The sequence below is a fragment of the Typopeltis vanoorti genome, chromosome 9 (assembly GCF_054136105.1).
Source record: "Typopeltis vanoorti isolate ZY-2024b chromosome 9, IOZ_Tvanoo_1.0, whole genome shotgun sequence".
Taxonomy (NCBI): Eukaryota; Metazoa; Arthropoda; class Arachnida; order Uropygi; family Thelyphonidae; genus Typopeltis; species Typopeltis vanoorti.
The window spans coordinates 10,323,617-10,349,901 of record NC_143557.1 but is presented as its reverse complement, the minus strand read 5'-3'; the positions used below and the strand labels follow the sequence as shown (position 1 = coordinate 10,349,901).

The following is a 26,285-nucleotide window of genomic DNA, read 5'->3' as shown; positions in this document are numbered from 1 at the left end:
TAGAATAAAAATATATAGAGGTTATTTAACAATAATTGGTTTATATGCCCCAGAAGAAAGAAGAGAACAGGATAATATTGCATTTTATAATCAACTACATAATATATATAATAAAATAAATAAAAATTATGTAATTTTAGCAGGAGACTTAAATGCAAGAAAATGGAAATGACATAACACAAAAATTAATAATAATATAGGAATATATGGAAAGCATACACTAAACAGGTATGGTAAAATTTATTTATTGATTTATTTATTGATTTTGTAGTTTATAATAACCTAAAAATAATGAATTCTTTCTATAAACATAAAAACATACATAAATATACTTGGACAGCAAGAGGATGGAAATCAATATTAGATTATTTTATCTAAAATGAAAAGACATCAAAGTTTTCGTTAGATAGAGTTCAGAGAGGATATGAAATAAGTAGTGACCACTTCCTCATTAAAATAAAATTAAGATTACCAGCTAAATGGCTACAATAACAAAAACAGAAAGAAAATTAAAACATTTGTTTATAAAACTAAACTATTAAATGACACAAATATACTATGGTTATATTTTTTAAACAGTATCTATTCCTTACATCATCGTATAAAGTTTACTATGGAAATGGAAAAAAACAACCAGTTATCATTTTTAGACGTTCTCCTCATCCGGTCACCTTCAAATACTCTTACAACTACAGTTTACAGGAAACCAACGTTCACAGGTCGGTATATTCTTAAAGAATCAGCCCATGATCCTTGTCAAAAAACAGGAATCATAAAATGTCTAATCAGAAGAGCCAAAACTAATAGTTCTACTTCTAATTTTCTACAGAAAGAACTTTCTACTATCCAACAACACATGAAACTCAATGGCTTTTCCATAAAGAGTACACAACTTCTTCTCGATTCTTATAATCCACCACTAAACAACAACGATTCAATACGTCGAGTTCCAATTCCATACATCTCATCTCCGGGATTTCAGAACCTATCTCAAGAATTCTGAAGAAATATGAGTTAACACCTATGTTTTCACCTATTAACAAATTATCTTCCCATTTTCCTTCTCCTAAAGACAAACACTGAACTATGTCTCTTCCTGGAGTTTATCAAATTCCCTACAACTGTGATCTCTCCTATTTTGGACAAACTGGACACTCTCTTGAAAAAAAAAATCCAAGAACATCAATCCTCCATTCATCATAACAAATCTGAAAAATCTGGATTGGCTCAGCATGGGATTGAAACTAACCACAACATCCTTTGGTCAAAAACTCGCCTCTTACATAGATCCCACCATAAATTTAAACGTTTATTCAAAGAAAGCGTAGAGGCATTACTCCATCGTCCTAACCTGAATCGGAATGACTGTATATCTGTATCAAAAATCTGGGAAAGTCTAATCAGGATAACTCATTAATTCATATTAATTTTATGTAATTTAATATTATTAATTAATATCTTTATTTCAATCATGTCTCTGCTAAATAATATTCCCTTTAATACTTAGTGATATAACATCACGCGGCTTGTTCTATTTTTAATGATCTACTGTTAGTATTCCACCTTGTATTTTTTAAAACTGTTCTTGTAGTGCCACTGAAGATCGTCTGCAATCTTCAGACCAAAATATCTGGCTAATTAAATATCTTTCTTGTGTTTATGCTTATATTATTCAATCTTTATGTCACAAGTATCATTAAAATATTAAATAAGTATACTAAATTCCTGTTACAAAATATATAGCAGAATTTTAAATAGCAAACTAATGAAATATTCCGAAAACTTTATTGTAGAAGTACAGAATGGATTTAGAAAAGGACAATCATGTATAGACCCAGCCTTTTGCCTAAAATTAATAATAGAGAAAAGAAAAGAATAGAATTTAGAAACACATATTGTATTTATTGAATTTGAAAAAGTATTTGAGAAAGTTAAAAGAAGCATTTTTTTTAACATATTAAAAGAAAGACAAATACCAAATAATATCCTAAAAGCTATCATAAGTATATATGAAAATAATCAAATACAAATAAGATTAAATCATGAGCTATCATATCAGAGAGAGATAAACCAAGGGGTCCGACAGGGATGTCCCCCTCTCAGCAACTCTTTTTTAATATTTATCTAAATGAAATAATAATAAAATGGAATAAAAATTTCCATCAAGGTATTAAACTTTCTCCTACTGTGAACTTAAACACTCTCCTTTTTTGCCGATGACCAAATAATAATTACAAATTCTGAAAATAACTTACAGAAAGCTATTTTAGATCTAAATGAGATAGCCAAAGATTATGGTATGATAATAACAACAGAAAAATCAAAAACTATGGCCTTTAAAGGAGAAGATCCAGCAAGAACTAAAATAGTAATAGATAACAAGATCTTAGAGCAGGTGAATTCATTTAACTACCTAGGATGTATGATCGCATATGAAAATGAAACAGACGTAAACCTAAAATTGCAAAATATTTAAAAATAACAGGTGTAATTAATTCAATATTTAAACAAAAAAACCTAGTTCAAAAACAAACCAGACTAAAAGTATACAATACATTAGCCCTACCAGTCTTAATGTATGGAAGTGAAATCTGGACAATAAAACAAAAGGACAAACAAAGATTAATAACAGCAGAAATGAAGTTTATGAGAAAAACTGCAAAGTATACTCTATTTGATCACAAAAGAAATGAAGAAATTATGAAAGAATTAAACCAAGAATCAGTAATAGAAAAAATTATTATTATTATTATTACGGGTATCTCCATGGAGTCAGTAGACTCATCGCGGGAGACCCAAACTAGCAAAACAATATCTGTCATATCTCTTCTTGAATTCATTTACAGATGAAGAGCTCACAACAAAGTCAGGCAATGAATTCCACTCATTCACCACCCTCCAGGCAAAAAACCTTGTTCTGACACCTTTGTTAACCACACTCTTCTTTAATTTCCAGAGATGACCTCTTGTTCTTCCATCACTATCACACAGCTGAAACATTTCCCCTGCATCAATCCTATAAAAACCTTTTAGTAATTTGAATGTTTCTATCATATCCCCTCTTCTTCGCCTATCAACCAACCTCTGCAATCCACAAGCTCTCAATCTATCAATGTAGGGAGCATTTTTTATATCACTCACCAACTTGGTCACTCTTCTCTGAACCCTCTCCACAGCCTCCTCATCTCCAAGGAATCCAGGTGACCAGACCTGAGCACAGTAATCCAAATGTGGAAGTATCAATGCTTTATAAAGGGGAATAATAACCTCCTTATCTCTGGATGTCAGTGTGTTCCTCAACAACCAAGTAATCCTATGTGCAATCTTGGACACCTTAGCAATGTGTCCTCTGAACTTCATCTCCCTATCTACCAATACCCCTAAGTCCCTAGCCTCATCAATCTCTTGGATTACCTTTCCATCGATGTAGTACACAGCTGGTAATCTTTAATCCCAAAATGCATGACTTTACACTTTTCCACATTGAACTGACATCCATTTTCTTTTGCCCATTTTACCAGCTTATTTAAATCCTCCTGCAAACTTTCAACATCAGCTTGATTTTTTATTGCACTACACAACTTTGCATCATCAGCAAACAACTGAATATCTCCCTTTAAGTCATTTCCTATATCATTTATATACAAATTAAACAACATTGGCCCAAGCACAGAGCCCTGAGGCACACCACTGGTCACCTGCCTCATTCTGGACTCGGCTCCTCCATACACCACCTTATGGTATCTCTCCCTGAGCCATTCTCCTATCCATATCACCAATTTAATATCCATTCCCGTCTGCTCCAATTTGCGTAACAGTGTTCTATGGGGTATCCTGTCAAAAGCCTTAGCAAAATCCAGAAGTACCACTGTGTAGCCAGTTCCTTTGTCCAACTCTGATGTTATTCTATTATGAATAGTTAATAGATTGCTAAGGCAGGATCTACCTTTAACAAAACCATGTTGGCCTCTATAGAGTATCATATCCTGATCCACCCATTCTTGAATTTTGTCTTTAACCAACTTTTCCAATACTTTTACCACTACTCCTGAGATGGTGATTGGTCTGTAATTCAATACCGCAGTTTTAGAGCCACCCTTATGCAAAGGAACCACTTTGCCTAACTTCCACTCCCTAGGGACCATACCAGAGTTCAAACTTAAATTAAATATCCAGGTAAGAGGGGTTGACAATTCATTTGCACATTCACGCAACACCCGAGCTGATATTCCATCTAAGCCTACCGCAGTGTTGGCATTTAAGTTTTGCAATATATTTAATACTTCTGATTCTTTAGCTTCAATTCTCACATTAGGTATTGCTATAGGTATAAAGATATCCTCACTTGGGTGATAGACTTTTGAGAAGTGATCACTCAGTAACTCGACTATTACATCTGATTTTGTCACCTCAATACCATCAGCACCCACTAAGGTTATCCTTCCGAAGTCATTCTTCCTCTTACTTGCCACATAGCGGAAGAACTCTTTGGGATTACCTTTGATCTCTTTGGCTAAGGTCTTCTCATAATCTGATTTAGCTTTTCTTATAAACATAAATGGATGGAACACGCTCAAATAATGAAAATAGAAAAATTACCAAAACAAGCCTTAAAGTACAAGCCATTAGGAAAAAGAAAACCAGGACGTCCTCTTAAAAGATTCAACGATGACTTCTAAGGCTGGAACAGGCCAAGCTAACCCTAAATCCTTGATATGCAAGATGATGATGAGTTCCTCTAGTTGTTCATATGCCTCGTCTGCCTAATGATCTTTCGAATTTTTTGTTTGCAAGTATATTTAAGTTCAATGAACTAATCAGTCTTTTTCTCTTTGTTTGTTTTTCTTCTGGTGTTGTTTATATACCATGAAGCACTGTTGGGAATAACCACCGAACATCTAAGCCTGTCTATATGATTACTCTCTATACTGTTTTATCTGGACGTAATTTGAAAAGATCACTATCAACTATAACAATCAAGAAGACTTCTCCTCTCATTTCTTGTGTATCTCCCCATGTAAATTTATGCACATCTCACTTTGGTACATGGTGCATAGTATTGTTATGGGCTTCGTTCTTTTCTTCAAATTTTTTCAAAAATACTTCCATACATCTGATATTCATTTCCTACAATGCTGTTTTATCTCCAAGAAGAATCAACTTTTCATTTTATCAACAGATATAGCTGTTTGCAATAATGACAACAAAAAATTCCTCAAAAAATGCATACGACTGATACATCTCAATCTTCCTGATCACTAATGTCCAAACATGACATCTTATAGCTATTATTTAGTGGAGTCTCTCCTATTTTTGTCTTCATTTTGGTAACACCAATTGTTCTGTAATTCTAAATCTAGATCGATAACTCTTTTCAGTGAGACTTCTGAGTTGGTGACTAACCCCATTCTCATTAGCTTTTTTTTTTTTTTAAGTTAACAATTTACAAGAAGCATTTTTTTTTTTTTTAATGTTTGGCTCCTACACAGGAGGTTGGTTGGTCAACCTATAGTACATTAGTATATATTTACATTTGATTTGAATGACTTTAAATTGTATTCCTTGGGAAACACAGTAGGTGGGAGAATGTTCCACAGTGACAGCAGTTTCAGGGATGAAGGAAGAAGAAAAGAAACATTCTGTTTGTTTCTAGGTGTCCTGTGAAGAGATGTTGTGCAGAAGCTGCACGTGTTCTAATGAGCTTAGTACTAAGTGGAGGAATTATTAATGTGCTGTATAACTGAGAGGAGACCTCCATATAGCCTCTAAAGGAATGCGGAGAACCAACCAGGGCTTCTGACCTAATGTCCAATCCTCACCTTCTCGTGGTGCACCCTGTTGGGTATCTACCTGGATACTGAACGAACGAGGATGGGCTAGCAATTTGGGATTTAGCCGAACAAATTGTATTCTTATTGGTTAAACCAAAATAAAAAATGATGGTACAACATCACAAAATTTCATGCCGGCTGGGGCATCGCCCGGTTAAACAAGGCCCCCCCCCTGTTGTTTTCGCCAGAGAACCAGGAGGAACAGCAAAAAGTCAGCTACTGGAACAAATCTGAACGCACACCCCAACTCAACATCACCAGAGTTAAAGATCGGTACTATCAACAAAAGAAGCCTGAATGGCAAAGAAAAGCTAGCTGAGGAATTACATAAGTACCGGATAGACATAATAGGGGTGACTGAAACAAAAAAGACAAAAACTGGTAAGATCTTTCTGAGCAATAAATACAAAATGTTATATTCAGGCAATAACAATCAAGGAAAAGAAGGTCTAGCCATAGTATTCAACACAAAATACGAGGCTAATCTTCTTGAATGGCAGGCAGTCTCAAGTAGAGTAGTGTGGGCAAATGTGAGAATAGGGAACTGGACAATGAGACTTATTTGTGCCTATGGTCCCACAGAAGGTTCTACTAAGGTAGAAGTGAAGGAATTTTTTGAGGCTTTAGAAAAAGCAACTGACACAATGAAAAAGGAAAAGGTGGTCATTGTTCGGGATCTAAATAGCAGAGTAGTAAATGATTATCAGACATACAAATATATTTTGGGAAAATTTGGAGAAAAGAGCAAAGCTAATAATAATGGCAAATATCTGTTGGATTTCTGCTCAGGACATGGACATTACAAACACCATGTTCCAACATAAAAATGTGCACAAATTCACATGGAGAGAAGAGGCTAGGAATAAGAAAAGTCTCACTGACTACGTTATTGTTGATAGTGATGTTTTCTCCCTGGTGCAGGACACCAGAGTGTACAGAGGATGTGAAATTGGAAGTGATCACTATTCTGTCTTGAGCATGATAAAATTGCATTTCATTTTGAAAAGAATAACATGTAAGAAAGTTTTAAAGCGAATAAAAGTTGAGCAGCTCTCAGATGAGAACTGTAGACTAAAATACACAAAGATTATTGAAGAAAAAATTAAAGAGTTTGAGAACAGGAACCAAACCTTGGACATTCATTGGCAAGCCTTGAAGAAAACCCTGATTGATTCAGCTACAGAGGCATGTGGTGAAGTTGTCTGCAAGGATAGAAAAATAAGAACTCCATGGTGGACACAGGAAGAAAAAAGGCAGTGAAGGAAAACAAGAAAGCATATCAAAAGCTTGTGCTCTTAGAGAATACAGAGACAAATGTAAGAAAGCTAAACAATGTGTAAAATTAGCCAAACAAAAGTCATGGGAGGATTTTGGGAAGAACATAGAAAATAAATATCAAGAAGGTGGCAAAATATTCTGGAGGTTGTTGAAGCTTAGGAATGGAGGAAAGAGTTAAAAAGAAACTAAAAGGAGTTAGAGATGATAAAGGTGACATGAAAACGGGAGAAAAAGATATCCTTGAAGTATGGAGTAATTACTTTGAAAAACTGCTAAATGAAACAAGCAATGATGACAGCACAGTGGTAAAAAACAATGACCAGGCATGCAGTCAGGAATACATATCCATACTTGAAGTAGAAAAAGCCATCAAAGGCTTGAAATGTGAAAAGGCAGGAGTAGATGATATTCAACCAGAAATGCTGAAGTATGGTGGTATAAAAGTTTTACAGTGGGTGCACTGCATAGTTCAGAATGCCTGGACAGAGGAACAAATTCCCGATGATTGAAGTAGAGCTCTCATAGTACCCATATATAAAAAAGAAAATAAAACTGAATGTGAGAATTACAGAGGTATATCCCAACTGAGTATTCCTGGTAAGATATATGCAAGTATACTTGAGAAATGGTTGAGAAGAATTGTGGAAGAAAAGCTTGGTGAAGAAAAAGCTGGAATGAGGTGAAGTAGAGTCTGTCAGGATCAGATCTTCACTTTACGACAAATAGTGGAGAAATCATGGGAATATAACAAAGATCTGTATTTAAGTTTTGTCGATTTGGAAAAGGCATATGACAAGGTGCTAAGAGAGAAGCTATTCAATACGCTGCAGTTATATGGTGTCAATGGGGCATTATATCAAGCAATATTTAATCTTTGTTTGAGTTGTAAGTCAGCAGTTAGAATTGAAGGAAGGACAGGAAGATGGGTTAATGTACAAGATGTTAATGTACAGAGGGGGATAATGTATGAGGATGTACATTATCTATATGGATCACATTATGAAGGAAAGTGGTATTAAACATGATATCAAAATTGGAGATGTTAATTTCAGCTCTTTGCTTTATGCGGACGATGTTAAACTTCTAATTAAATCTACTACAAGTATGCAAGATTCTCTGACTAAATTGAGTAACTGTTGTAATAGATATGGTGTAAAGGTTAGCAATAAAAAGACAAAGACAATGAAAATAGGCAGAATCATTGAAAATGTCAACTGTGTTGTGAATGGAGAACCTGTTGAACAAGTAAAACATTTCAGCTACTTAGCATGATTTTTAGTGAAGATGGTAAATTAAATATAGAAATAGACAACAGAATCAGCAAAGCTGGTATGGTAGGAAGTCAATTGAATAAATTCATATGGAATAAGAGAGAAATTAGTCGGAACACTAAATTAGCTGTAAACAAGACAGTGTTCAAACCAGTTTTAACTTATGGATCTGAGAGCTGGGTCAGAAGTAAAGCACTTGACCAAAGACTAGAGACCGACATTTGAGAGTCCTGAGAAAGATTATAGGCTTGAACAGATGGCATCAATGGCAATGTCATATTAAAAACGAGGATATTGGGAAAGAACTGGACATTGTGAGCATCCAGGAATGCGTTACTAGAGCTAATCTCAGGTGGTATGGTCACTTAAACAGAATGGGCGAGGAAAGATTATCAAAACAAGTGTTCTCTGCCAGGTTGGCAGCAAAACAACCCAGAGGTAGACCAAGATATACGTGGATTGATTCGGTACAAAGTGCCTTAGACGATAGAAATATAAGTTCTTATAATATTGAATCTTGACAAGTAACAGACTGATTTGGAGGAAAATTGTAGATAGGAAGTTAGTAATGATGTAAATTTTTTCATGTAGTACTATCATATCCTGTATACTCCTTGAGGGTACATGGCAGGAATTTGATGATGATGATTTCAGATGAGCATTTCCCATGGAAATATTTGTAGAATATACATACTGCAGAGACCATATGTCTGTGTGAAAGAGGGGGGGGGGGGGAGTTGGCAAGGGATGGATCATTAATAAGTCTAATTGCTCTCCTCTGTATTGAGTCGGCATTCTGAGAGAGCTTTTAGGGGTCCACCCCATATGTGGGAGCAGTTTTCAATAACTGGGCAGATTTGTGATTTGTATAATGTTAATAGCTGTTCGGGGGGAAGTAACGTCTTGAGCGAAAGAGAAATCCTAGTTTTTTTGAGGCTGAGGATGCAATGGTTGTGATATGTTTATGCCAGGAGAGGTTTGATGTGAGGGTGATTCCAAGAAGCGAGATCTCAAACTGTCTGGAAATTTGGATATCGTCAAAAAGGATTACTGGGAAAAAATGGTTCTTTTTTATGGGAAATAGTACACAACTGGGTTTTATTGGCGTTGAAATTTATGATGTTATCTGAACTCCATTGTAGGATGGCTTGGAAATCGGAGTTGAGGGTGGTGGTGGTTGATGTTCTGTAGGTTGAGGTGAGTTGTGTAGGGTAAGGCTTATCAAATGCATGTGAGGAGTGTAGTGTGCTGTCGTCTTCAAAACTGTGTATTGGGTTGGAGGTCAATTGCAGTAGGTCATCGATATACATCAGGAAGAGGGTTGGTGAGAGGACAGAACCTTGTGGGACCCCAGCATTAATTGAGCGGTGAGAGGATAGGGAGCCGTCCACCATCACACACACAGTGTGCATCCAGACAGAAAGCTGGCAATCCAACTACAGAAGTCCTGGGTCAGACCAAATGATGGTAGTTTGCCTAGTAGGCCTTCGTGCCAGACCTGATCAAAGGCTTTGGAGATATCTAGTGGAACCACTTGAGATTCACCAAACCTCTCCATAGCATTTGTCCAGAGATGGGTGACGTATGTGAGTAGATCTCCTGTTGATCTGCAGTGGCAGAAGCCATACTGGCGGTCATTTATTTGGTGAGTGTCTTCAAGATAGTGTAGGAGTTGAGAACTGATGATTTTTTCTATTACTTTTGAAACTGAGGTAAGCGAGATAGGGCAGTAATTGGATGGCAGTGACTTGTCACTCTTCTTGGGAATGGGCTGAATATAGGCCAATTTCCAGTTTGTGGGATAGATTCCAGTGGAGTAAGAGAATATATTAGGTGACATAGGATAGGTGTCAGTTCTGAAGCACAAACATTCAGAACAATTGGGGGAATGCCATCAGGGCCAAGAGACTTTTTTGTGTCTAATTTGGACAGTATTTTTCTGATCTCATCCTGGCAAAAGGATATAGGGGGCATTGTATGTTGGGTGTCTGGAATGGTTGAGGGACATTTACCATCGTCAGTTATGCATGCATTTGAAGCAAAGTATGAAGACAGAAGAATGGCTTTTTCTGTGGGTGATGATGCAGTAGAGCTATCTGGGTATGATAGGGGTGGGAATAGTGTTGGACAGAAGTTACGGCTAATTGCTTTGGCGAGAGACCAAAAAGCTCGGCTGCTGTTTGGAAAGGCTGCTAGTTACCTGCTTTTTGCTCTTTCAAACTCTGTTTTGGAAGTGTTGATTGTTTTTTTTTTTGCATCTATTATGGGCTTCAGTGTAAGCTTTGAAGGAGAATGAGGTTCTTGATTTCAGCCAGTTGTGGTATGTCTGGTGTTTCATCTCTACAGTCTTGGCACATCTTTTGGAGAACCATGGTTTCGTTAGAGAATGGCAGTTCAGAGTGCTGTGTGGAATGTGTGCATTCATGCAGGTGCAGATTACTTTGGTAATAAGCTCGGTGCATATGTTTGGGTTGCAAGGCCAGAAGCAATAGTCAACCATGGGAATGCGGCATAGAAGTTGTGGAGGCTGTCCCACTTGGTGCTGTTATAGTGCCAAACTACTCTTGTATGAGAGTGTCTGTATAAACATTGTTGAATGGGGGAGGAGATGAGCACTAGGTTGTGGTCAGAATTGCCCAGGTGGCTCACTACTTTCACTGTGTATTTGGAAGGGTCATTGGTGAGGAAGAGATCTAGGGTGTTTGGGTAATTTGGTATTCTGGTTGGCATCTGGAAAAGTTGTGTAAGGTTGTTAATGATGTTTCAGCATCTCTGCCTGCAGGATCTGTACAACTGGAGGCAGAAAGCCAGTTAGTGTTGTGAACATTAAAATCTCCTAGGAGGATGATTTCGCTGTTGGGAAAGTCAATTTTTAGGGAGAGGAAATTAAAGAGCTCAGGGTGGTTGGTTGTGTTTGGGAAGTGATAGAGACAGCAGATGAATTGGACTGAGTGGGGAAGGGATATTTTCAACCAAAGAAGGTCAAAGTTGGGTGATTCTAAGTTGGGTGCTCTCTGGCAAGATATGTCAGAGCGGATGTATGCACAGACACCACCTTTAGGATGAAAGTTGTTAAAGAGTGAGTAGTTTGGAAGGTTGAGATAAGTGGTGCTAGGGGGGAGGTGAGATTTGAGTTTCTGCCAGGAAGAGTAGGTTGGGTTTGGTAGACTGTAGGTGGTAGTGGACACTATTCAGGTTGGAGTTTAGGCCACGGATGTTGGTGAAGTGGATGTGTAGGGTTTTGTGAGTCATATGTCGGACCGGATGGGTCTTGCACATTTCCTATGCGGTCCCTGCCTGCTGGTCTCCACAGTGGCTGCTAGTGGCATCACTTGGTTTTTTCACCAGTTTATCTTGTCTGTAATCGATGGTCCAACTGTTGTCACTATTTTGACGTTTTTATTCGAGTTGTCTTCGAAGCTGGCATCTTTGTTCCCTTTGTGCAAATGATAAGTCTGGTTGTGCACGTATGCGTGATTGGGGAGAGGTGTCTTTGAACTTGTTGTTGATCGCTGTTATTATTTTTGATGTGCTTGTCAGCGTGTTGCAAGTCACTTTTACTAGGCACGGAAAGTTCGTTCCATTCTTCCTTTTATTTATAGACCGAAACGATGACACCTGAAGATATTCTTAGGATCAATGTTGCATTCTTCAGCTAGTTTGTTGATGTCCTCTTGTAATGATTTTCCGATTTCCGCCAGGAAGTTCAAAATGGTGGCATTGAGTTTTTTGTGTTTAGCCTCCATCAAGTCGTTTACCATTGGTAAACAAGTGATGCGATTAGATCACATCACTTGTTAGCATGTTTTGCATGCTAACAAGTGAAGACAGAGAAGTTATTATCCTTCTATATATATATATATATATATATATATATATATATATATATAAAGCTAGGATTCAGCTGCATCTTGACTATAGTATCTGGGGTTTGTGGGGATCTGGTGGTGGAGAGAATTCAGAGATGAGTGGCCAAGCTGGTGACAGGTTGAATGTTATTGACATTCTGTGACAGGTCTGTGGAATGCTATCTATGAGGATAGGCTGAAGTTATGTGGGTTGTAAAGATTAGTTGATACGTTGAAAAGAGGGGAACATGATAGAAACTAGTTAATTATTAAAGGGCTTTATAAGATAGACACAAAGGAAATTTTTAAATACATGAGAGAGAGAGAGAACTAGGGTCACCCACAGATGTTGTGTAAGAGTTTAGTTAGCAAAGGTGTGCAAGATCAGATTTTTAATTTTTAGACTAGTGAGTGAATTAGTTGTGAGTGTCCTGACAGTGAGTGAATTTATGGAAGTATAAAAGGTGTTGTGTGTTGAAAATGCTCCATGAAGGAAGTTCCACAGAAGCTACATGTGGTGATTTTCAGTGCGAAACTATCAGTTTTATTTTGTAAGTATTTAGCAATAATTAACTCATTCTGTTTGCATTATTAATGAGAATAAGCTGAAATTATGTGGGTTGCAAAGTTTAGTTGATAGGTGGAAAATCAGGGGTTATGATGGAAACAAACAAGTTATTAGTCACTTAGTCTGCCATATCTTAACTAAGACAATCATACCTCTCAAAGTATGATATCCGCACTACAGAATATCAACTCATGGACAGGCTGAGAGAATGTATGCTACAGGGGTTGATAAATGGCAGAAAAGCAGGAGACAAAGGGTAACAGAAATATAACCAATTTATATTCCTAACGTCATCTCACCAACTTATATTTCAAGAGAAATATAAGTTGGTGAACTGATGTTATGAAGAAGATACTGTGTATCCTAGAGAGAGACCACTTACAGAAGTAAATTTGTGGTAAGGAGCTGATTTCTGTGAAGGAAAGTAAGGAGTGTACTGACCATAAATGAATCTGAAGAGACGTGAAGTTTGAAGACATGTGAAGAAATATGAAGATGTGAAGTTTCCAAAATTAGTGATAGGACTCCATAGAGTTCCCAAAATATTCACTAATAGCACTTAGATAATGTAAGTAGCATCCAAATATTTATAACAGCATATTAAAATTATTCTGTAAAATGTTATATATATAGTGTTATACCTTTCTAGCTCTTTCTGTAATTCTTCTATTTTCTTTTGCTGAAATTTCACAATGTTTTCATTAACAGGAATAGAAAATTCGCTACAGTCCACTGAGTCTAGCTGCTGATTTGGGCTACAGTCTATATCCATTGGAGTCACAGATGATGGTCGGGATGTTAATATATGTGTTGCACAGGATGATCCATTATAAACAACTAATGATGTTTCTTCATTTGCATTGCCTGTATTTCCATTGCTAGAGGTATCCAACGTATTCATAGTGACAAGAGGAGATACTGAGAAGGAAGAGTCATCCCGTGATATTAATGTGGGACCTGTATCTAAAATAATGTTCCCTGTATTTACTGGAAATGTTGGTATGGAAGTAGAATCAGTTAATGTATCAATATGAACTGAAGATGAATTACTCTGTGCAGAAGTGATTTCAGAAAATGGCTTGAGTCGCTCGATGAGCTGAGGTTTTGGTCCAGAAACCGGTAAATTTCTCTTCTTAAGTTCAGCTTTCAGGTCACTCACTATTAGGGAATAAAATTTAAATATTCTTTGGTTCATATTAAACTAAACAAATCATTATGAAAAATGAATTATGATTAAATACCAACAAAACAATGACCTATTCTAAACAATTTAAAATTAACTGCACTATGTTAGTAGCAATATTAATTATAATAATAAAGGACAGGAATAATAAAGGATCTTCCTCAGCCATAGCCAAGTTAGCCAGTCTTGGGCGTGGACAGCAGGGTTTTTTCCCCAGTTCATTCTGGGATTTTTCATCCTGCAAAGCAGGCAAACTGGCCTTGAGAGCTCAACACTACAGGCCATAGGATACACCAGGGCATAAGGCTGACCACCTTATCCTGTAAACGGAGTGGGGTCCGATGATCAATGGACCCTCGACACCGCAAGGTAAAAGAGGGTATAAGGAAGATGAGATGAGATAATAAAGGACAGGGTGAACAATGCTAGTATGAAACAATAAAAGATTATCACTATATAAGGAAGATAAAATATTTCTTCTTTATGCTTCTGTCAGTCAAAAACAATATACCAAAAAGGCATTGTTTCTGAAATATTGTTACATGCAATACTATTAAACAAACTCTCTGAAACTGTAATAGTTGCTATTACTGATTTCCAAGAAATCAAAACCAAATTACATTTCTCAGAAACTCCAGCAATAAAAACCAATCAATATAAAATAAACATAATTGCTCTATCCTATCCTATCTAATCTTACTCTCTAGGCAATTAAACAAGGTGAATTACTCCCATTACTCTTGAACCAAATCTGGCTTCTCTTAGTACATAATTTCTTCAACTATGCAGCAAGCTCATATTTTTGTCAAAAGAGCACACAACTAACAAAAAAAAAAAAAAAAAAAAAAAAAAATGGAAAAAGTGACCCTTAGTGGATACCTCAACTAGAATAATTGGAAATTAATCCTACCAGGCATGTAGAAACATTCTGGGAAAATTTTTACAGAAAAGAGGCTAACAATAATGGCAAGTACCTGATGAATTTCTGCTCAGCATATGGACTAGTCATTACTAACAGCATGGTCTAACATAACTATGTACACGATTTCAAGTAGTATGAAGAAACAAAAGCCTCATTGACTATGCCATTGTTGACAGTGATATCTTTATACTCAGTACCGTCGACAGGGTGTAATTGTCAAAAATGATGTTGATAATGAGACAAAATATATTATACCTAATCACAATTCCTGTGAGATTATGTAATTTATATATATATTTTTTTTAACATCATTTCAGTTTATGGACAATTTTTCATGAGAGTGAACTGTGTATCTCAGTGACCCTGTCACAGAAAGTTACATTCCAGATAACCAGAGCAGTTATCATAGTACCCATTTATAAAGAGGGGTGTAATTACACAGTAGTTTCCTTATATAATGTTCCAGGTAAGATCTATGCAAGCATACATTAAATGAGAAAAGAAAAATGATAGAACTTGGAAGTTTTTTCTTGGCAATGCTACCAATTACATATTTGGTTTAATATTTTATCCAAGCGTAAGCAAAGTTTGCACCTGAAAATATCTGCAGGACTGAATATAGTGTTGTACTATCTGCCTTGGTAAGTAGTACAACACCAGGCAACTCGTAGCAAAGGTGGAGCAAACTACCAACACATTATACATTTTTGCACCTGAAATATTTTCAGGACTGGGACAACTCATGGTAAAGGTGGTATAAGTTCTGTTCACTTGCCTTAGTATCCCATAATGCAAAGCACATATCCTTATGGGTATGTATAATGCTATGCATTATGGAAAGGATAACTACCCAGACCAGTTTCGACTTGTTGCCAAAAGGTGTTGACACCTTTCAACTGGTATATGGTGATATGACTTTTGCATTACTTCCACCTTAGTATCACCACCTCTAGCTCCCACTGATGAGACCTCAATAAAGGTCTAAACTGGTCTGGGTAGCGATCCTTTCCATAATGCATAGCATCATACATACCCATAAGGATGTGTGCTTTGCATTATGGGATACTAAGGCAAGCGATCAGAACTTATACCACCTTTACCACGAGTTTCCCCAGTCCTGAAAATATTTCAGGGCAAACTGTTTGCTTACACCTGGATAAAGGATTAAACCAAATATGTAATTAGAAAATTATAGAAGTGAAACCTGGATAAGAACAAGCTTTATTCAGGCCAAACTTATATGACCTGATTATATTGGAGTCTTGACAGGTAACAGACTGATTTGGAGGAAAATTGTAGATAGGAAGTTAGTAATGATGTAAATTTTTATGTAGTACTATCATCTCCTGTACACCCCTTGAGGGTATATATCAGGAATTTGATGATGATGATGTACTGTTTAGAGAGCAGACACCCTAAACAAATATGGCTTTGGAACGTGCTGATGTCAGTGCTAGTTAGCCCAGACAGCACAGGCTAAAAACAATGAATTAGTGTGCATGAAGTCAGAATGGGTTAGAGTAATATTGAAGTGGAGACATTAGAAAAATTACTAAATAAAATAATTGATTCATTTTTATAGGATGTTAAAAAATTATTGAGTGTAAATTAGAAATTTCTAAAGCAAAAATTTTGTGCACAGTTACTAAAAGTGTGCACTCCCATTCTGACTGATGTGCACATTCATACACATACAGCTTAAAGGGAACATTGTTTTGTAGCAAAAGTTTCTATGGAGCAACTAGGGAATTGAAGAATCCAATAGAAAATTCGAATAAGACCCAAAAAACTGAAAGACATACAAATTATGTGGAAGTAAAGAAAAAAAGAGTACTGGAAACATGCATCTTCAGCGGTGTACTGTATGGATCTGAAACGTGGGTAATAAATAAGGAATCAAGAAAAAGAATTTTGGCATTTGAAAGAACTTGTTACAGGAAGATTCTAAGAATAGGATGGGTACAGAAAATCACCAGTGAAGAGCTCTATCAGAAGATACAACCAAAACAGAATCTAATGCAGAAGATTATAAAACGGAAGCTGCAGTTATTTGGACACGTCTGTAGAATGAGTGAGGACTGGAAGATAAAGACATTTATGTTTGGTATTTTGGATGATTTACACAGAAGAGGTAGGCCATACAGAGAATGGATAGACGATATAAAAGACTGGTGTGGAATGGGTGTACAAAAACTGCGACACTGTGCACTGGACAAAAAAAGGTGGAAGAAGATAGTGAAACAGGCATCAGACATCAAGGCAGTGGGCCCATGGATGATGATGATGATGAAAGAAAAAAAATGAACTGGATGTAGGAATGCGAGGATGATATATGAAACATCAAAGCAGCCAATATATCCAGAGAAATCAAAGAATACAAAATTGAAATATTGGGAATAAGTAGACAAGATGGAATGGACTGGGGTTGATCCAATTGAGTTCAGGATAAGAAATGTATACTCTGGAAAGAAAGATAAAGATAGTGAACATAGAAAAGGAGTGGAAATAATGATGTCCAACAAGGTTAAAAAAAGAAAAAAAAGAAGCAACGATTAACTTGAGATTATATAAAGTGACAATTATAAATGTACACTTGTTGGAAGTTTTTTTTCACTTCGTTAGACTATAATAAATTTAGTTTAATCCTTTATCCAAGTGTAAGCAAACAAAGTTTGCACCTGAAGTATCTTCAGGACTGAGACAACTCATGGTAAAGGTGGACCAAGCTCTCATCACTCCATGTCTTAATATTTCCCATAATGCAAAGCACATTTCCTTGCGGACAAATGTAATGCTATGTATTAAGGGTAGGGCCACTACCCAGACCAGTTTCGACCTTTATTGAGGTCTCGTCAGTGGGAGCCAGACCCAGTAGTGGTGATACTAAGGCAGAAGCAATGGAGAAGTCATATTTACCTATACGAGTTGCCAAAAGGTATACCACCTTATTATTAAATTACTCTGGATTTAGAGAAAGATATTGGAAATTTTTTCCCACTTGGTTAGACTATAATAAATTTAGTTTAATCCTTTATCCAAGTGTAAGCAAACAAAGTTTGCACCTGAAGTATCTTCAGGACTGAGGCAACTCGTGGTAAAGGTGGACCAAGCTCTCATTATTCCTTGTCTTAGGAATTTTCTTAGAAATTTTTTGTTGCCAATATTCAGCGAGCGGTGCCACTTGTCAATGTAGCAGTCAGTGGACAGTGGCAGCGCTGCAGGTGGCGGTCGGCAACAATTGGCAGTTGCCTCAAAGCAATCATTGTGAGCACATGTGCAAACTCTATTCTCTTGCTCAATCACGTTTCCTTCATTTTGCTTTAATTTAGATACCTATAAGGCTTTATTATATTCAACCCCTGATATGGAAAAGAGAAAGACTGATAAAGAAAGCGGCAGTAATAAAAAGAGAAGTAATTACATTAGAGGAAAAGCTGAAAAACTTGCTCGATTCCCATTAAAACAGTTTAGCGACAGTGATCTCCTTCAACTAGAAGAACAGAGTGCATATGAAGAAGATAAGGAGTACAAAGAAGAAGAGAATATTATGACTAAGAAGCTAACTTTAAAAAACTTCAGCTAGTTTTCAATCACATTGAGCAAGCTAAGGAAATTTTGTTTGATGTTGATCCTGATATGGAACAAATCTTCAAAGTCTGACAAAATCTTAATAAAGCGATTGCCAGCAATCACAAATTGCATGACAAGATGAAAAAAAATGTATCACTATTCAAACATCTTTAATAATTTTTTTGTAAAAAAGTAGCTCAATTAAATGTTTAGACATCAAATAAAAATTTAAGCAATTGATTTTTATTAACTTTGATAATTTTATCCTCAAATATAGCTTATAATTTTTTTTCTTAAAATTTATGCTAACTGATGGTGAATTAATTATATTAAGCAAGGTTTTCTTGTAATTATACAGGTAGATAATGGAAAAAGATGGTGATAGGAGAAGTTATTGGATGTTTGCATGATGAATGAAATAGTAATAGGATCCATCTTAATATAATATAATTTGATTCATTATTTTTCCACCAGATGGAAAAATAATGAATCAAATCAATCATATAATGATACAAAGAAAATGAACACAAAATCTCTTTTGAATGTAAATCAATGAGATGAGCAGATGATTATACAGACCATTTTTTAGAAATAGGAGAAATTAAATTATAATTAATGGACACAAAGAAAATAATGAGTAAAAATGAAACATATAATTTAAACTAAGTAAAAAATATGTAAACTATAAGAAACCATTCAATAGAGATTAAAAATAGATATGAAGTTTTTACTCAGGCCAGACAGAAATTGCATGAAGAACCTAGAAGCGCTAAAGAAATGTGGACAGATATTAAAAACTATACCATGAAACTGCAGAAAAAATACTAGGAGTGAATCGATGGCAAAGAATGGATATCTTCACACACAAAACTCAAAATTGATGAAAGAAAAGATAAAGCAATAAATAAAACAAAAGAATAACACTGGATTACAAGAAAAAAAGAAATACATAAACAGATTAAGAAAAATGCAAGATAAGATAATAGAGCTTATAGAAAACACACTAAACAAGATAAAAATTGCAGCTAAAAGAGATATCATTAAAACATTCTATAATATTCTGAGAACAATGACTGGCAAGAAAAGAAGGAGAAAAACAAGGAAATAAAATAAACAATAATGAAAATTATTACTATTATATATTCTAAATAATAAAAAAAATTGACTATATTATTATATATTCAAAATAGTACGAATTTTGAATAAATCAATTGTTTGCATTTCTATCTTGTAAAAAAATGTTGTTCAGGCCACTGCTGATAGTTTGTTAGTTTCAAACTGAAATATTTGGCAGTATATTTAAGAAATAATACTTCTCCTCGTATTTACGTGTAGATAGTTTCTGATACTATGGCACAAGTTTCCCTCAAAACTAGAATGGTCATAGTAGCCATTCAGAACAGCGCAAATATAACTCACACAAATATGCAACAGAACATCAATCTGATCACTAACTGGCTAAATTAAAATGGCATATATATAAACACTGAAAAAACAAAGCTAATGATATTCAAAATCCCCCAGACCCTACCCACAGAAACTAAATAAATATCTCATTATTTGACATCTATCCTCCTATACATAAAGCACTGATCCTAAAACCACAACCATCACACAGCTGAAAACAACACGTTACCTTGAACTTCACTTTGATGTTGATCAAAGTTGGAATAGCCATACAAATTATAAACACAACAAACTCAAGATATTGATTAAAAGACATTATGTGTAAATATTCTAAGATACGCAATTACATCATACACATCCCGTGCAGACTACTGCAAGCTTAACAGATTACAATTGTGGCAAAATAAAATGATAAAACTAATATTCTGCAAACAAAGAGAACAGTCCACACTTATACAGGCAGCAAGGACAGAACACAAATTATTTAAGTTGAAACACTTATGTCACTACCCATTCATGCTGAAACATTACTTCAGTCCAACCTACAGAGTAATTAGAACAACATATCACATAACAAGACCACAGTCAACAAACTACATAACATCTAAGTACAACAATCACCATGGAAAAGCCACCCAAAGCTTCTGCATACCTGACATGATCAACAAACTGCCATTTGATGACAGAAGCCTACAGGGACCTACAAGGAGCTGAAACAGATGCTATATAGATATTATAGCAAGACTGAAAATTAGAGGGAAATTACATAAATGCAGGCATGCATGCACACATGCACAAACCTATAATGGATTCCTCTCAAAGAAAATTACAAGGACACAAACACACCATATCCAAATCTAATTCCCCTTCAAAAAGGCTAAACCGTGCGTATGCAGTGGTAGTCAATGGGGGCGTGTACTCGCCTCTACATGTTAACCAGAATAAAAGCACTTATTTCATATATACGTTTCAAAGCAAATACATATAAACAGTTGAATCTACACTTGGCTCATGATGGATACTGAAACAAAACCACGAAATTACCACCATCTATTATCTTCCTCAGATAAGCTCTGCAGAAGCTTTGAGGAAGAAAGCAGAAATGTCACCCAAACAAATAAGCAAACTAGTATATCAAAAAGAATGTACTCAGTAACATGTATACTAAATTTTGCAAAAAAGTAAAATATCTCTATTAAATACAGAATCTATAAAAGTAAATAAATAAATAAAAAATATTGAGAGAAAAACACAAAAGACAAAATGCAGAAAAATTATGTATATAAATATAAAAGCATTCCATTACTAATATTACAATTCAACTGTGTGTTGTATTACTGCATTCTACAGTGAATTGTATGCACATTCGTGCCAATCCATATGTAAATACAATGGATAAATATTTAGTTAGTTTAGAGAAAAATGTATACTTATAAAGATTTAAATAATCTGCTTTTTGTTGAAAGTATACCCAAGTGGAATACTATAAATTCCGCTCTGACAGAGCGGAACGGAGGAAATTGCTGCTGAGCTACCAGTCCCAAGACTGATGCAACTGATGATGATGATGATGATGATACTATAAATTAATTGGTTTAATCCTTTATCCAAGTGTAAGCAAACAAAGTTTGCACCTGAAGTATTTTCAGGACTGTGACAACTTGTGGTAAAGGTGGTATGACTTCACATCACTTGCCTTAGTATCTCATAATGCAAAGCACAAATTCTTACAGACATGTATAATGCTATGCATTATGGAAGTTGTCAATACCCAGACCGGCTTTGCTTATACTTGGATAAAGGATTACACCAAGAATATGATATCTTGGCATCTTTAATTTATAGTATAACCAAGTCAAAAAACTTTCAACAATTATCTATTTCCCATCCAGAATATTATAATAATAATAACGTTTGACACCTTGTGGCAACTCATATATGAAAATATGACTTCTGCATTACTTCAACCTTGGTATCACCTCTGGATCGGGCTCCCACTGATGACACCTCAATAAAGGTCGAAAGCAGTGTGACCTTCACCATAATGCATAGCATTATACATGTCTGCAAGGAGATATGTTTTGCATTATAGAATACTAAGGCAAGTGATGTGAAGTCATACCACCTTTACCATGAGTTGCTCCAGTTCTGAAAATACTTCAGGCACAAACTTTGTTTGGTTACACTTGGATAAAGGATTAAACCAAATTAATTTATAATCTGCATTTTGTACTGAATCTTTGTACTGTGCAGAAAATATGCCTCACTGTATACAGCTAATTCTCTTTTTATAGAGCTATTTTTACACAATTTCAAAATAACACGGTTTAGAAAACAAAAGCAATTCTATTTTTACACTGCATATTTTGATTTGACGAGGTTCAAATGGTGCTTATTTTTAAAATTTTTGTTTGAAAAGGGTATTTCCATTATAATTATCATTTCCTAGTATGGTACATATGTACTTGAATTTTGGAGATCCCACCCACCCCCACTTGATGTTTTAAATATCAGGGATGACTACGCTACAAAATGTAGACAAATGCCAAGTAGAACTTATATAGTGAAATCACAAAACAGTGTTGGTGATTTTAAAGGATTAAACCAAATTAATTTATAATCTGCATTTTGTACTGAATCTTTGTACTGTACAGAAAATATGCCTCACTGTATACAGCTAATTCTCTTTTTATAGAGCTATTTTTACACAATTTCAAAATAACACGGTTTAGAAAACAAAAGCAATTCTATTTTTACACTGCATATTTTGATTTGACGAGGTTCAAATGGTGCTTATTTTTAAAATTTTTGTTTGAAAAGGGTATTTCCATTATAATTATCATTTCCTAGTATGGTACATATGTTCTTGAATTTTGGGGATCCCCCCCCCCCCCCTTGATGTTTTAAATATCAGGGATGACTATGCTACAAAATGTAGACAAATGCCAAGTAGAACTTATATAGTGAAATCACACAACAGTGTTGGTGATTTTAAAGCAGCTAAGGATCGTGTGACTCTATTATTTTCCAGTAATGCTTTAGGAGATCGCGTATTAAAATCATTACTCGTTAATCGATCCCTAAGACTGCGGGCAATGAAAGGTGTGGATTTTAGAGAACCTTCCAGTGCACTGGAAGGCAAATAAAAAAGGTTGGGTTATTACAAGAGAAATTTTTAATGAATGGTTCCATCAATGTTTTGTTCCAGAAGTTAAACACTATTTTATTATTATTATTCCTGACACCTCCAAGGAGTCCGAAGACTCATTGCAGAAGGACACCTACAACTGTCTCAACCACTACACCGAACCTCTACTACGAATCATCTCCAGCAACGCCATCTACCGCCCACCTCCACCACAACTAGTATTTTTTGTCTGTAAATTGCGTGTGTTCTGAGATGGAAAAAAATCTGGACTTTAAAGTTTATTGATTATAGACAATGGCAGTCCTGTTTTTTTGGAACAACCAAATATGGAATTTTGTTTTCAGCCACTTAATACAACCACTAGACCAGGGTGTGATTGCTGCCTTCAAAACTTACTACATAAGAAGAACATTCCAATACATTTTGGATAAACTAGATAAGGATAATATACTGACAGTTATTGATGTGAGGAAGAAAATTTCTATTTTGGATTGCATCAAACTTACTAAGTTGGCATTATCAGAATTGAAACCATCAACTTTAAATACATGTTGGAAAGCTAATTGGCCAGAATGTGTGAAAAAGAAAACCCTGTACCTTTGCATACAACTGAATATCACAATATCATCAGATTAGCACATGCAGTTAGTAGAAAAGGATTCGATGATTTTTCATCTGCAGATATCGAAGAAAATTGATGGTTGACAAGGCTGTTGTTGGAACGTACTTCCTGGTTTTGAATCCGCCATCTTGATGTAAAGCTGTTCTTAATAAAATCAATTAATTGTTAGTTGATTACTAATCAAAATATAGGGAAATTTATGTTTATACTGCACCACCCTATATTTAGAATAGCCTATGCAGAATAGTAAAATCAATCTTGAATTAATTTAGCAGTCTCATTAATCATATAGGCCGAATTTAATATTTTACACTTAAGGCTCCCGCAAGATCCGAACTTTTTATGAACGGTGCAATAAAAAAGAATCAGGCACATACAATATTGATATCAATAAAACAAAACATTTAATACAAGGTTATATGACAAGTACACAAAATTATAACTCCCAAAATAAGATAATACAAATGACTTAGTTCTTCAGGTCAAAACAATCACATAGAATCAAACATCATGTTTTTCAGACACTAAATTCATAGTTCTCCTAATAATAAAAAAACTGTTCGTACATTTCAAAACTTCAGTATTTCTTAGTAAACAAATTTACTAGTATTACTTAGCTGCACTCTATAATTTAACACTCAGTCAGCAAGCACTTATTAAATTATTAATGGCGGCAGCTATTACTTCAAGGGGAAATACTTTCAAGTTTTAAACTTCAGCTAAACTCAGCAAAACGCCACTGTAAATGTTAGGATATTAGAGACGGAGCTATCACTTAAATCTTCACACTGAAATAGAATAAAGTAGGACTGTTCTTACCGGGATTAATCTTTAGCACATCAGGATTCAATGCGAGCACATATCAAAACTATATTCACTTATTACTCCGATGCATCACTATTTAAAAGAATTCTTTATGGAGATAACTGAATTAATATTTATTGCGCCACTCAAATCTTGACGGACTTGCTATAAAGCAGAATAATTGTTCCATGTTTACTACTGCATAACAAATTGAGCTTTGCATAATCCTTCTTCAAAGCGATATAGGAATACGTAGTAATTCTAGAACTTAATGAAATTATTCTGGATATCCTATTAATCTTCCGGTGTTTTGTTAATCCTATCAAGGCACTCAAATTCCTATTACTGCCACCGCTGACCTCACTCTCAGCCGCCTATAAGTTTTTTCCTCGTCTCCATAGCGTTCTGAATGTTCCTGCCCCTGAATGTCCTGCCCTTGAGTCTCTTGTTTACTTTCACCTTCCCTTTTATATACCTTCCTTCTTCCCACCTAAACTTGTTCACTCGTCCAACTCATATTAATTCCTTACTTGTAATTACCGCAGCTCGCACGTCCTATTTTATTTCTGTCTCCATGACAATGATCAAAACAAAACATAAACATTAGCATTATATAAGATTATACCTTTACACTCAGTAATGAAAAATAATAACAAAAAATATTATAGTTAATTTTTTCTTCACTTTCATTTACAAATATAATAAATAAAACCTATGTTACAGTTCACATAAGGCACATAAAAGTTACATACATAGAATATTTTATAATATTACTGTAGGAATATAGCAATAAAACATATGGTATTTTCTACGGAGTCCTTTCATTAACATAACATATATTAAAATTATATAATTAAATAATAACTGATAAAATTCAAGGAAAATACATGAATAATAAATCTTAAACAAGAGACTAACAAATAATATATAAACATGTCTTGCTTAGGATATGGCAGATTATGTTAAATGTGAATAAAGAATAAAACATACAAAACAATTTCATTCACAGTTTAACACTGTTAGTGATGAAGAAATAATAGAAGCTGTCCTTGAGAATCTCAATGAAAAAGAAAAAGTGATGATGATCATGATGATGATGAGGAGATTCTACTCACTACAGGATTAATTATGAAGGGCTTCAAATGGCTAGTAAAATTACAAAGTCATTTTCCTACACATGATCCAAATACCGTGAACAAGCTGAATAGTTTAAAAATGAACTGAAGTCATGTATGGTGGAATATGAAGAATTATACAAAGATCTAGCCAAAACAGGATTTCAACGATTAATTACAGAGTTCGTGGTAAAAGAAGGGGGAAAAAAAAACTTCAGAATTATTGGAAATTGGTGCTAATTTAGTTCCTTTTACTGAAGAAAACGCTTGACCATTGCAGTACAAACAGGATGACCAAAGTGTTTTAAGTGATGGAAGTGATTTAATTCCAGTCTCACAACAAAAGAATGCAACTATCTACTGTCAGAAGGCGATGGCGAATAAAATTTATACTAATAACCATATGATTGGGTGAATTTGGACCTTTTTGAATTTCTTTTTTATTAGTGACACACTATTTTCTTATAATACAACATAAAAGTGACTTTCCTGCCAATTGAAAAAAAATATCAAATCTATTCATCCTCCGAAACCTCCACATCACCCAATGAAAAAACCAGGGGTTTATAATATTCACTGTTCCTGTGGCATCTGCTATGTGGGCCAGACGGGGAGAAATCCACATGAGCAAACATTAAAAGGACATACAAAATAAGAAAGAACATAAATCGGGATTGGCATTTCACACAACCTCTACCGGTCATGATGTACTCTGGGA

General features: G+C 35.1%; 1 protein-coding gene across 4 annotated transcripts in view; it reads right to left on the bottom strand.

Annotated features, from left to right (window-relative positions):
• Positions 1–26,285, bottom strand: part of LOC150102880 (uncharacterized) — a 539,029-nt gene that overhangs the window by 213,050 nt on the left and 299,694 nt on the right. For all 4 annotated transcript variants that reach the window (XM_090397682.1, XM_090397680.1, XM_090397684.1 and 1 more), the window contains exon 11: positions 13,438–13,954. In XM_090397682.1, the coding sequence (XP_090253808.1) occupies positions 13,438–13,954 (517 nt within the window). The remainder of the gene's footprint in view (positions 1–13,437; positions 13,955–26,285) is intronic.